The sequence below is a fragment of the Aquarana catesbeiana genome, linkage group LG04, assembly GCF_042186555.1.
Source record: "Aquarana catesbeiana isolate 2022-GZ linkage group LG04, ASM4218655v1, whole genome shotgun sequence".
NCBI lineage: Eukaryota > Metazoa > Chordata > Amphibia > Anura > Ranidae > Aquarana > Aquarana catesbeiana.
This window is the reverse complement of record NC_133327.1, coordinates 181098296-181112198: the sequence shown is the minus strand read 5'-3', so window position 1 is coordinate 181112198 and position 13903 is coordinate 181098296. Positions and strand designations below refer to the sequence as shown.

At 41.9% G+C, this 13903-nt stretch overlaps 1 protein-coding gene across 5 annotated transcripts in view; it reads left to right on the top strand.

Annotated features, from left to right (window-relative positions):
- Positions 1–13903, top strand: part of DOCK10 (dedicator of cytokinesis 10) — a 428377-nt gene that overhangs the window by 111214 nt on the left and 303260 nt on the right. The window contains exon 1 of one of the 5 annotated variants that reach the window (XM_073625968.1): positions 9140–9344. The exons of the other annotated variants lie outside the window; for them this stretch is intronic. Within the exon in view, the coding sequence (XP_073482069.1) occupies positions 9213–9344 (132 nt within the window). The 5' untranslated portion in view covers positions 9140–9212. Of the gene's footprint in view, positions 1–9139; positions 9345–13903 lie in introns of those variants that run through there. 5 annotated transcript variants of the gene reach the window in all.

Here is a 13903-nt window from a genome sequence, read left to right as displayed (position 1 = left end):
ACGTGCTGCAACACCATCCCATCCTCCCGAGGTGACAGGCTGCAACCACCCCCCTCCCCTCAGGTGATAAACCCCATCCCCCCTCCTGCGACAGGCTGCAACCACCACAGAAGTAATGGTCAGGGCAAGGGTGTTGCTAGGTCTGCAAAAGATCTGGGGCTAGAGCCCATAGCAGCGGTCACCAAGCTTTTTGCAGGCATGGGGGGGCACGCTGGTGGTAAGCAATTTTTCATGGGCAATGGCTAGTGTTGGCCCTTTAATCATCACGGCACCATGGTTGATATGGTGTCAGGGTGATTGAAGGGCATTGTTTCTATTGTCACATTGTAATATATAATGAAGTGGTTCAACTCACCATAATGCAGAATCAGTGGGAGCCCTGGGCATGTCACTTGCCACATCTCCTGCCACCAGATGCAGCTTGTCACTTGCCACCGTCGCCTGTCACCAGATGCAGCTTGTCACTTGCCACGTCACCTGCCACCATTTGCAGATTGTCACTTGCTACTGTCACCTGCCACCAGATGTGGATTGTCACTTGCCACGTAACCTGCCACCAGATGTGGATTGTCAGTTGCCACTTCGACTGACACTATTTACAGATTGTCACTTGCCATGCCAGCCAGTGCCACCAAATGTGCATTGTCACTGCATTGGTGGCAGGCTGGTAGCACTGGTCCATTTAGTTTTGAGTGAGGGCAGGAGAGCGGTGATGCGGGGCGGACACTGAGAGATGATGTTATCTCGCTGCTCCCTGCCGCACCTTACTCTGACATCGAAAAGGCCTGCACTGTGAGGGTGGAAGAGCGCTGATGCGGGGTGGGCGGAGAGAGATGATGTCATCTCTGCTCGTCCGCCCGCTCGCTTCTCTAATCCGCCTGCCTAGCTCTGTCATGCAGCCCGCCCGCCACACCCGCGGCCCGGCTGCAGAGAGGCCACGACCCACTGGTTAGGCATGGACCCCTGAGGCAAGACACCCGGGGCTATGGGCCCCAGATTTGGGGCTATAGCCACCCCCTAGCAATATCACTGCTTCATGGGTATTAATAGCTCTCTGAAGGCGCCTCTTCTCCCCTAGTTTTTTAATGCTCTGTAAATACGCCCCCTTAAAATTCTTCTGCGCTGTTTTTATTACCATTTGTAAGGCATTTCTATGGACTGTGCACATGCCTTCCACAGTTGTGATAAGTCAGCACAGTTCCAAAATTGTGATAAGTCAGCACACTCTCAATGGTAGCCTTTTAGAAGCTAAGGAAGCCCACCCTCCACAGCTTTCTCAAGAAGTACAATCTCTGATGAGTTTTGCCCACCAGACAGGATATTTGCGTCCATGACCGACCTTTTCTGGGTATATGTGCTGTTTATGTTTAAAAAAGATATAGTAAATGTCTGATGAGCTAAGAAAATTACCTGCTGCTCTGCGAGTTGAGTCAGAAATATAAACATATATGGCAGAATAGCCAAAACAATTAATCAGAACCTTCACCAATAGAATAATTAAAACTTAATGACAACGTTGTCTTAATTAAAAAACAGCCCTGGTTCATCGGCACACTCACAGTCACTCCACATACACACAGGGATGGCTGATAATTCAAAGTCTGAAAAAGGCATCCAGCAGCACCAAATCGCAAGAAATATTTTGTTCAAGGATCCTTTGAATTCTATGACACACAGCGGTGTCAAACATTGGAAGTGGGGATATTGATCGGAGGAAACAACCACTATGATATTTAGCTACATTGGAAGAGCGGATATATGCTATCCAGAGATAATTGCATGTGCAATTCCGGGTGGATATAGAGCAGTGATAGTGAACCTTGGCACCCCAGATGTTTTGGAACTACATCTCCCATGATGCTCATGCACTCTGCAGTGTAGTGGAGCATCATGGGAAATGTAGTTCCAAAACATCTGGGGTGCCAAGGTTCGCCATCACTGATATAGAGTCTAGATCTTAGAAACAGATAGATTCACCATGGGGAGATATATGCAATGAGCTGGAAGTATCTGTTGTAGATAAAGTTACTACAGTTGATTACCGTAAGACCTTATAAATGCGATGCAAAAATTAAACACTGTAGTAGCAGGACTTCAGTGTCCCTTGTCAAGATCTCACCCACTATGCTGCTTGTCTCCGTAATCCATTCATAACGGTGAGGTGTAACAACCATTCGAATCGCATATGCGATTGCCGGTGGATATAGAGTCTTGATGTTAGAAACAAATAGATTCACCATGGGGATATATATGGGGTGAGCTGGAAGTGTCTCTTGTAGATACAGTTGCAACAGTTGGTTACCGTAAAAACTTAAAAATGCGATACAGAAATGAAACACTGTAGTGGCGGAACTTCAGCATCCCTTATCAAGATCTCACCGACTATGCTGCTTGTCTCCATGATCCGTTCATAACGATAAGGTGTAACAACCATTCAAATCCCCAGGTTTTCAGGTAACCTTACTCTGGATATTTTAAAGCAGTTAAATGAATCAGCAGCCAATGTTGGATTGTTGACAGCTCTTCAAAGTTGGCGCTGGATAGTGGTTCCCCGTGATGCCAGATTTACTCCACGTTTAGGCGGAGTGATGCGGGAGATGGAATCACATGTGGGTGGCCGGATGGCCGAGCTGTATAGCACCATAGCGTTAATTAATTTTACTCAGTCACCTGAGTTCTTCAGAACAACGCAATAGACTCATTAGCAGGCTAATTTCTCCCTTTCAGGTTTTTTGACTTAACGAGCCACTGCATTACAACAATGGTGTAATAATTTAAAAGTTAAATTTAATACAAAGGTGTCATTATTCTCCTTGTTTGCATTAATGGTGCCGAGACCAATCCGGTTTTCCCTAGCTAGGGGGTAATTCATTCAGAACATTTAAATCAGGTTTATTATTTTCTCAAGGTATCGTAATATTCATTGTTAAAAAAAAAAAAAAGAAATGGAAAAAAAAAATTGAAAATAGAGGAGGAGATTAATGAGGAGACAAAACACCACATGAGAGTCTAACTTGGCTCACATTTAGATGAATTACTCGTATGTAGTATTGGATGCAATGCAACAGAATCGCACCCTTCGCCTCAATGGAATGATTGGTATATTTCTGCCACATATCCCAGTCAACGTGATTAGGGTTCAAGGAATACCTGTAGACTTAGTTCGGCATTTAACCCCTTTGGGATCATAGTCCGTAAACAGAAGATCCATTCCTTTTCCTTCCGTAGAAGGACTATGTCATAGTCTCCTCTGCAATTTGGCAAAGATAGAGCAAAAAAGCCCTCTATCTTTAATCCATCAACAGAGGGATTATGGAACTTTTCAAAATGTTGTGCAATGGGGCCCCACTTAGGGTTATCCTTATCCTTGCTTTTTTGAATATTCCCGATACTACACAGGTGTTCACCGATGCGTATGTGTAACTGTCATTTCGTCTTACCAACATATAGTTTTTGGTATGGACATTGTAGAATATACAAGACCTTTTCAGTACTACAGTAAGTAAATTGTTGGATGTGATAGACTTTATTATCATCCGTATCGGAGAACATATCTGTGCATTCAACATGTCGACAGATGTGGCAATGACCACATGGAAACATGCCCTTAGAACGAGGCATGTCAGAGACTAGCAATGGTCGTGGGCCCACGATACTGGTGAGGTCAGGAGATCTTGTCAAGATTGACCAATGCTTGTCCAAAATTGACCTAACCTCCTCCCATTGGGCCCCATAGTGGGTGATGATTCTCACTGGGGAGGATTTGGGTATGATAGATTTGGAATGCAAATAATTTTGGAAACAAGAAGGTTCCCTCGTTTGGTTGAGGAGGCCCTCCTGCGCTCATTTCTGAGTTTTGTGGGAGTAGTCTCTCATGTGACTCAGACTGATAGGCAGTCTCACTTGAGCAGTTCCTCTGAATACGGAGGAACTGTCCAGTTGGGATCCCCCTAATAAGCGATGGTGGATGATGGCTATAGGACTGAAGTAGTGTATTTGCCGCAGTGGCTTTTATAAATGTTCTAGTCTCCAAACTATCACCATTGGTGGTGATCAGGAAGTCAAGGCAAGATAAGGTTTTGAGATCCCATGTATATGTAAGTTTGATGTTTTTATCAATAATATTGAGCTTGGATATAAAATCATGCAGCTCCTGGATCCCACCATTCCAGACATCAGGATATCGTCGATGTACCTTAGCCACAGACTTACGTGGTCAAGGTACATCGGCGAATGGTAAACAAAGGCCTCCTCCCACCACCCAAGATGAAGACAAGCATATGCGGGTGCCCAAGGTGCCACCTCGGCTAGCCCACAGTGATGGGGGATGGAGGTATAGAGGGACTCTCATAGAGGCACCTCAATATCGACGAGTATGGCGCCTTCTGGTACCTCCACCCCAGCTATCCTAGTCAGGACATCACATGTGTCACGAACATAGGCGGGCAGTTCCATCATAATTCCCTTAATCAGGGCATCCAAGTATTTCCCAATTCGCTCCAAAGGTCCGCCAACAGCGGAAATTATTGGGCCTCCAGGGGGATTGATTATGCTCTTGTATACTTTGTGGATGATATATACAGTGGGGATATTAAATTCAACCAAAGTCAGATAATCAAATTCCTTTTTGGAAGTAGGCCCACCTAACTAAAATAACAAGACTGACCTGAAAAAAGAGGTATCGTTGTCAAGTCTTCGTTTCTGTGTTTCTGAGTGTTGTCTATACAGGAACGCATTGAGAGCAGGAAAATGAGTGTTGTAAAACTGCCAAGAGTATTTTCCCCTATGTTATCTAAGTCAGGAACAGATATACAATAGAAGTCACTAATTCAGCAACCAACATAATGAATGCTTGTTCATCAGAAAAGTCAAGAAATTTTTAGCATAGCAAGTACAACACTTCCTTTAAAAACTGAAAAATTACATTCTTTATTAAAAGCATTGTTTAACAATAATCAGTATTGTCTGCAGCTCATCTGCCACCATATACCCATAATAATTGACACTACGACTACTAGCAGTAAAAACTAAACCACATATACTACAGCATACTGTATTAAAAACTAGCTGAAGAATCTAAAGCTTTAAGAAATAACCTTAGCAGGATGATTTTGTTTACCAAGATCCAGGGGCTATGCCAGGCCCTGGTATCCAAAGCACATACCTCATGCCTTTTATGGCGTGCCCCAGGTCTACTTTGAGATATGGAGATAAACATTCTATGCATTATACCATTGTAATGTATCCACTTTTCAATCCATCTATTATTTATTGTGTCATGGTAATGCAACATTACAGTTTTATTTAATAAAAAGTTTGTATTAGTTTTAGATTTGATCCAAAGTGGTAATAATGGTATCCTACAAACCCTTCAACATTTTAATGTCCAGAGGTGCCCCTGATCTATTAGGACCATAGAATCACCCCTGCCAAGATTCCTCTGTTGCTTTGTGTTACCTACTTTAGGTGCTACACTTTATTTTATTTTTTTTATCTTGTGATACTTTTCAAATTTCCTGTTATACCTGCATTGGTTATAGCTATATTAAACTGTCTGGTGTCCAAAGCATACAGTATAGTGAGGCAATAGATGGTGTCGGTGCAACTTGCATTAGTATTGAATACAAACATAAACATAGAAGGAATCTTGAGTTGTTGGGTGAAAGTAAAGGTCTAGTTTCACTCTACAACTCTTGTGTCTGTATTCTAAACCTGCATAGACCTCACATGATTGGTGTAACAGGAATAAATGTTACCAATGTCTGATTCAGGTCCACGATAACCAGTTTTGCACAAAAATAAAACAATGTTTCATTGTTTCCCCTACCTGGCTCCCTACTTAGAATATTTTACAGGACGCTGCGTGCCAGGAAATATAGTATATTTATATGTGAGCACTTTACCCCAAAAAAAACAGACACTTGTTGAATATGAAAGCCACATATTCTAAATAGCATTAGGAGCTCACTGGGTATTTCTTCTTATTAGCTAGAGATGTACTTTACACATTAAAGGAGAAGTGTGGAAATCGAAGAGAACAAACATACATGCTCACCTCTATGGCTGCAGCATTGCTGTGATGCTGCAGCTGTCTCCCACTGGCTCTAAACTCGAGAACTGAGCGATCACATGAATGCTGATCGCTCAGTTCCTGGCTTGCTCTGAGCAGAGAATGGTGACTATCAGTCACTTGTCTCTGGTCTGCCTCCCCAGCCCTCAATGGAGCTCTTGCTTGGGGAAGAGGCGGGAGCAGCTGGCTCAGGCTCTCAGCAGCACTTGCGGAGGACAAGCTAGCTGCCGGTCAGGTATCTGGGTGGATTCCGACATTATTGTCGGTATACTTCCAGATCCTGAAGCAGCTCGGTGATGTCAGCCGACAGAGGGCTTTAGCCCACTGTTGGCTTATTCTGGGTTACATGAGAACAAAAGTAAGTGCCCTCCTGTAACGCAGAAGAGAAGTATGGTTAAATGCAGGAAAAGGCATCCAGCAAGACGCCACATCTTCATGTGCAGGAATGCTGTCTCCTATGGCAACAGTCTTTAACAGTTCCTAACACAAATGTAACAGTTCTTTCACTTTCACTACAATCGCTCCTTGTAGTTCTTCAGCCCACTGAGCTCCCGGTCTGTCACTAGAGATTCACTGCCACTGAACCCTTGAGCTCCTCCAATCTTTATCTTCCTCAAGCATCACCCCCGCTTCTCTGCTGGGTCCCTAGCTTGGCACTAAAGATACCGCTTAAGCTTCACTCCACTGGCCTGCTCAGTCCTTGGCTTGACACACAAGGCTGCTCTGCAAGCGTCACCTCCACTGGCTGGGTCCCTGGCTTGTTACCCACTGAAGTTTCCCGATTCTTCCCCTTCCCCGGTTGGTGAGAATGCTGCTCCAGTACTTGCTTCAGTTACTCACTGTGGTCCCTGGTAATTAGGCAGGTAGTCCCTTAATGGTGACAACTTCCCCTCTACCTCCGATCACAACAGGTTCTCCGGCTGGCAGAACAGTCACTTTTGGTTGGACTGCAAGTAGCAGTCCCAACCCTGCGCTACTCTCTTGCTTCTGAATAGGCCCTCAGACAGCCTAGCAGCCAGATGCGCCCAGGATAGGCCCCATCTCTGGCCAAGCAGCCCAGGCAGTACAACACAGGTCCACCCAGACAGCCTTCCGGGTGGCGCAGTACCTAGATCACCTGACTCCACCCGAATATATAAGCCCTCCCAGCAGGCCAAGGAAATTTTAGAAAACCCCTGCACATTGGCTGAGACACCCCATATACCCATAACCTGACCTTGCGTTTCCCTTCTCATATCTAGTACCACCAAGTACCCGGCCACCTAGTGGTGGAAGAGAAAACAGCAACAAGGCCAAACTTAGGGGGAAATCAATAGATCTCTAACAATCAACCAGGATAATTATTCCTGGCAATTACATTTGTGAGGGGCAACCCTGCCTAAATTCCAGGGTGCTATATTCTCCCCTGCCCACAAAACTACATATCGGAGTTTGCAGAAAAATAATTTATTTTTAAGCTCTCAAGCCTGAGAGCAAGTGCTTTGGCAAAAACTGGGATGGGTAGGGAAATAGGAAAGGGTTAACAATATAACAATATAGATATATATAATTATGGCGTACCACATGCAATAAACATAGGTATCAAATAAACATAAAAGAAGTTATGATGGGTCATATAAGACAATAAAGTATCAAAAATATATATGTACAATTTTAGATCTCTAACAATTAACCAGGATAATTATTCCTGGCAAGTAAATTTGTGAGGAGAAACCCTGCCTAAACTCCAGGGTGCTACATATATATATATATATATATATATATATATATATATATATATACTACAGTGTTTGTTAGAAAAGGGTAAGGCTTTGAATGGAAACTCTAGTGTATCTTATGGGAGCTTGTTTTGAGCATACTCCAGTGATTGTTGTAAAAATTTCTTAATGTGTCTTTCACAGTTTTTGTGATTTTGGGCAGGCATAAACGGTATGCGTCCAGGGTTCCTCATCTGTTCCTAATCGCATGTAACTGCTTGCCAGTCTGTCATTGTACAGGCTTCTGGCGTAAGCTGATAGTACACATTCTATGCATAGCCACCGCAGAGAAACACTGAATTTTTGCAGCGTACACCTCAAATCGCCCATGTTAGAGAGCCTTAAATGTACAGATTTGTATGTTAGCCTCCAGTGGGAGCTCTCAATGGTTCATCTTTTTCCAACAACTGTTGAGATATGATGTCAGCTACACAGGGAGTGCATTGATTTTAATGAGTATGGTGACTTGTATTGTGCAAAGGAACAGCAAATTGCAACTGCATAGCACTATAAATCAGGCAGCAGAGCCTGTGCATATAACAACACCCCTATGTATATAAATACCATTGATGTATTTAAACATGTTTAAACAGTTTTTATATGTTGATAGCATTATTTACATTGAGATAAAAATCACTGAAATTATAATACATTTGCTTTACAACGCCTGGACACAGAACCCTTGTTGAAAACAGAAATCTTTGATTTCTTATTCAGTATTGTACTGATATTTCTGAGTACACGGTCTGAAAAAAATGGTGGCAGGAGAATAGACTCCATCTCTTCCTCATACAGCTTCAACTAACCTTTGCACCTACTAAGCTGAGCATTTAGTGCCATTGGCATTGGGTGAAGTGCCAGAAAATGAGCTCACTGATGGGTAGGCAAGAGGAAGGTGTAAACACATATTTTAGGGACACTTCCAACACAAAAACACACAGATATATATTAAATAGTATTCTTTAGCCTGCATGCGAAATGTTATAATACAAAATACAGTTTTTCCTAATGTGTGGCCCCATATGGCTGTTTAGGTTACTGAGCTGTGGAAGACAGAATAGAAAAAAATCAAGTCCTCAACAACTGTCAGTGGATGTTACACAACATGTGTGCAAGACTGAAAGGTTAATTCTACAGTCAGATAGCTGCATACTACCATATGAATGAGAATGTTTTTCATTTAGTTTTAGTAAAATTTCTCATATTCGTTCATTAGGTGGGACACGTTTGTTCCCTCATGAAACTAAATACTGATTGGTGGGTATGATCAGTGCTTCTTTCTTTCGGTATGAGTCTATAAGAGACACTTCCTCTTCACGGCTGAGCTGTGTTTATTAAGTTTTGTGCATAGCTGATAGAAACATCACTTCACATGCAATCCTTCAATGGAGGCAGTGTTTCTCAATACAATGAGTTTCAAAGGGAAAGTCTTCAGGAGAAGTAATTGTCCAGAAGCATGGAAGAAAAGGAAGACCATGAGAAGAGTTAACCAAGGGGGGCTTCCCAGAGCGAGCTATGTAGGTGACCACATTTACTTTTCTTTTCTTAGATTTGAAATAAAGTGTTTTCCCAAAGCATTTTTTGATGTTTTAGATAGGGAATGTTTAAAATGCTAATCACTAGGGCAGTGACGGGGAACCCAACATTTCACAGTTGTCACTAGAGCAGTACAATTAGTGAACTCTTCATAAGGGGTCACTTGTTTTGGTGACTACTGTCTTAGAGGGGATTTATCCTCACTTTGTTAAGGTTTCCTCCCACGTTTTGCTGTAGCTTGGTGGCAGGAAGTAGGGGAAAACAAAACACAGACAGTAAAAAATAATCAGCATGGGGTGCTAACCCTTCCTTACACTAAACTATAAAAAAGGTTTGGCTAGATATACTCTTAAATTGGCTAGACTATGTAGGCTCAATAGTAAAGGCTCATAACATTATATATATGTGTGTGGTATCATAAATGTGCAGATGCCTACACTAGAAGCATATTCATAAAGCAGTGAATGTGATATTAACCAAATATCTTGTATATATGCATGTTTTATGAGCTTTGGAGATTTTGGAAAACTAGCTATTTTGAGATATTTTAAGATTTCTGATTCCAACACATTTGTTTCTGACATGTTCCATTTTTTTGAACAAGTAAAGGAAACATTATAGCCAAATGGCAGCAACAGGTGTTACACAGAAGAAGACTACTATAGGGCAAATGGTGGTAGGAACCTAGCAGTCATTATAATTCAATAGTGGAAGAGCCATTATAGTAAATGGATCAGTTAGAAGAGGCTTTTGTGTTCCTATTTTAGTGTGTGGTACATGTTCTAAATAATGAGGCAACAATTCACATTTTGCTATAGGGCTACTGACCATAGAATACTATAAAAGAAACATTGAATTGTCTTGTCAGTCTGTTGCTAACAAGTGAGTTTATCATTTTGGGATACCTTCTATGTCATACTTTATATAACGTAATGCACAGAGCATTGCAGGTTGTTACTCCTGCAGCTAGGCAGGTATCGGCTTTTATTACTCTGTCTCCTAAGACTGTTGTGAACCCATGACCACCTAGGCTGACCAAGTGCCAGTAAAATCCTACTGACTCATATGAGGTCCTGCAGTTCTATTTTGTACTCCTGAATTTGTATACTGTTTGTAGAATGTTCTGCTTCGATGTCTGTGCAAAGTGGCAGACATATAGTGTGTTAATGTGTAAAAAGTCTGTGGTTATCAGCCAGTTCCGTTTCAGCCTGAGTCTTTGTCTGTGTCTATTTCTTACATCTAAAGAAGGAAGTTTGGATGCTGGGGCAAATTACCAAGGTGTGCAGCAGAAGGCGAAAAACAGTTGCTTAAAAAAACAATATACAGTGCATGGCAATGAATACAATTGTGTGAAGGATTGTATAGTAACAGCTGCACATAGTTTAAATGCACTATGCAGAGAAAGCAAGCATGACATAATAGTGTGTGTAATCAATTGTTAGTTGATTATTCCATGACTGCAGAAAATTACTTTTTTTTTCAGGCCTATACATATTTTATTTTTAAATAGTGAAACTCAATAATAGTCCTTAGTCGTAAGCTTACACAAATTGGGGCAATTCATAAATGCTATGTAGAGCTTCAACAAAAATTGTTTCTTAATTTTGGATAAATATATGTGAAAGATAGATCATCTGTTGGGTTTTTATTGCTCTCTGCATCCCATCTCTTTTTTTGACTGATTACACTAAAAAAAAGGGGGGGGGTCTCTGAGTAAGGTAAATCTGCTGCTTTATATGTATTTTATCAGTGTATGTGACTGTTTCAATTCGCCTAAAGCTGAACTTAAGGTTACAAGTAATTTTGATCAATACATTTTATTACATATGCACATTAAAAAAAAAGATGTTAGTTTTTTAAACTTCACTGTTTACTATATTAAACAGTGACCTCATAGCACCTATTAAGGAAACACGTATACTGCCGGGCACCAAGAGCAGATTTGTCACATCTGCTCACTGTGCTGCGCTGCTTGGAGAAACTACAATTCCCATTATACAATCAGAATTGTAGTTGGTAATGGGCATTAATGTGGGCAGGTTTGGAGGTTGGGTATTATACCAATGTAAAGAAGGGGGTGGGGTTGTGTGGGGGATTCATTCATCCAATCCACCTTGTTTGTATTGATGGAGGAACCTGTTCATTTTTTTTTGTTCAGCCCCCTGGCTGAAAAAAAAAAAGAACCGTCTATGGCCAGTGCACTAAAGAAATACAGTCTGGTCCATGACTCACAGCCTATTGAATGGACAGTGAAGGATGTGTTAATATCTCTGCCCTCTTATCCTGTAATAATGCTCGTACAGCACTGGACTAAATACTTCTCTGAGAGCTCCGCATCACCACTCTCAATGATATGCCTGCCATGAAACTGGCACTGCTTCTGGGAGTAAGGTAATGGCTTCCTCCAACAATGGGCGCTAATCTCAGCCTTGCATGTTAAAGAGGAACTGAACTTTGGAAGCTGTGCCAAAAAAAGGAAGGCAAAAGGCAAATGACTAGTCACTAGTATTTCCTGTGGTCTCCCTGCAGCTAATCCTTTCCCCATTTTTGATTTACAATGCCTTGTTTTGCACTGTGGGGGAATGGATAGGTAGCGATGGATTGTTATATTGGTATTACTGTCCAATGGTGTTTATGAAGGGTTGCAAGATAATGGACTGGCAGTTCCTACAAACCAAAGGATTCCCACAGTCCCCTTGGTCTGTAATGCAAATAAGTGGATACGAGATTGAAGTGCCATGCCACAAGTTTGTCGTCCAGACGCAAAAAGTACAAAAAAAAGCCAACGCGTTTAGGGGGCCAAATCTCACGCCCTTCAGGGCTGATAAAATACAACACAAAGAGGATATATCAATGTAATGTGTGGGCTCACCTTAGGCATACAAATTACGATAAATAAAAAAAAATGATAATATAACATTATGTTAAAGAGCAATATTAACAGGGATATAATTATAAGAAGATGGTAAAACTCAAAACAGCTGTAAATAGTACTAAGGCTAGGTTCACACATAGCGTTCTGAGAACGGGTGTTTTTGCAGGCTTTTTTGTGTACATTTTTATGCTACACAAATGGGCAGCCCAATAACTTCAGTGGCCTGGCTACGTGCAACAAACACGCCAAAGAAGCTCATGTACCTTTTAGGGTCTGAACTTTTCATGTTTTCTTTTAATGAAAAAAGTATGTCTGCTTTGTTTGGGATGCCTTTAAAGCAGAGCTCCACCCAAAAGGGGAAGCTATGCTTGCCCGCCTCCTCTCCCCTCTGGTACAACATTTGGCACCTTGTAGGGGGGAGGGAGAAGAGGGAACCTGGTTTTCACAGGTGCCCACTCCCACTTCCTGCTGAGTTTGCCACGGCAAACTCTGCCAGAAGTTCGGCCCTCGCTGCAGCTGGCCCATCGAGAAAGCACAGTGTGATTCAAGCATATGCAGTAGGAAACTGGCTGTGAAGCCACAAGGCTTCACTTCCGCTTTCCCTTACCCAAGATGGTGGTGCCAGCACCCGAGAGCTGATCCAAGAATTGGTTTGGGTGAGGACACCGCGGGTTCCCTTGTCAGGAAAGTGCCCTAATAGTAAAAGTCAGCAGCTACAGTGTTTGTAACTGCTGACTTTTCATTTTTTGGTGATGGGGCTGAAGCTTTTCCTTAAGAATGAATGGCTAGAATTTTGGATAGAGTAAGGGAGGGTTATAACCCCTGACAGTTTTTTTTTTGCATCTGTTTTCCATTGGAGGGATTTCCATTCACTTTCTGTCTCATAGCTCATAGATTTTCTCTATTACTGTTCTGGGGACAACCTAAAATTTGTGATTTTCTATTACTTTCACTTTTGATGATAATGGTAAACAAAATAAATAGAGAGAGTGAATCCTCTAAACAGGGGCACATACAGTAATAATAGATGTTCTAATACTTCTCTTCTCTATCCAAAACTAAAAAAAAGGTTGCCTTTAGTTATACTTTATAATCCATTTATCATAAACGGAGAATTAAACTTTTTTTTTCTTGGTTCACAAGTCTTGCACCTGATTTTGCATTGCAATCTGGACTACAAACTTGTGGTGTGGCACTTCAGCCTCAGATCCACTTTTTTGTATTGCACCCTGTTTCTGTGTGGAAGTAGTCACCTTGCTAGAGGCAGGGCTTTGCTTGCTCATGTCAAAGCCTATAGCAGAGGGATCATTGAGTAGCACAACCATAACGCCAAACCACATCGCCTCATCTAATTTTAAATCTCCTGAGACTAGCAGTCAGAGGCAGCAGATCTCACACACACATATGTACAGGCTTATTAAAGATGTAACATATTGCAGCTTACCAATCGTTCTTTAACTTCTAGATGTCCCCATTTACATAGCAAATTTCAGTTCCACCAAAAGAATATTGTCTTTTTATGGAGTTCTGCACTGCGGTGCTTGTCCATCTCCATAAACAAAAAAGTAAACCGGGAAATCACAGCACTAAAAAAAGTGCACAAGGGTGCAACATGGTACACCTCCCCTGGGGTGTAAGGCGCTCTATTCCACCTGCTTAAACCAG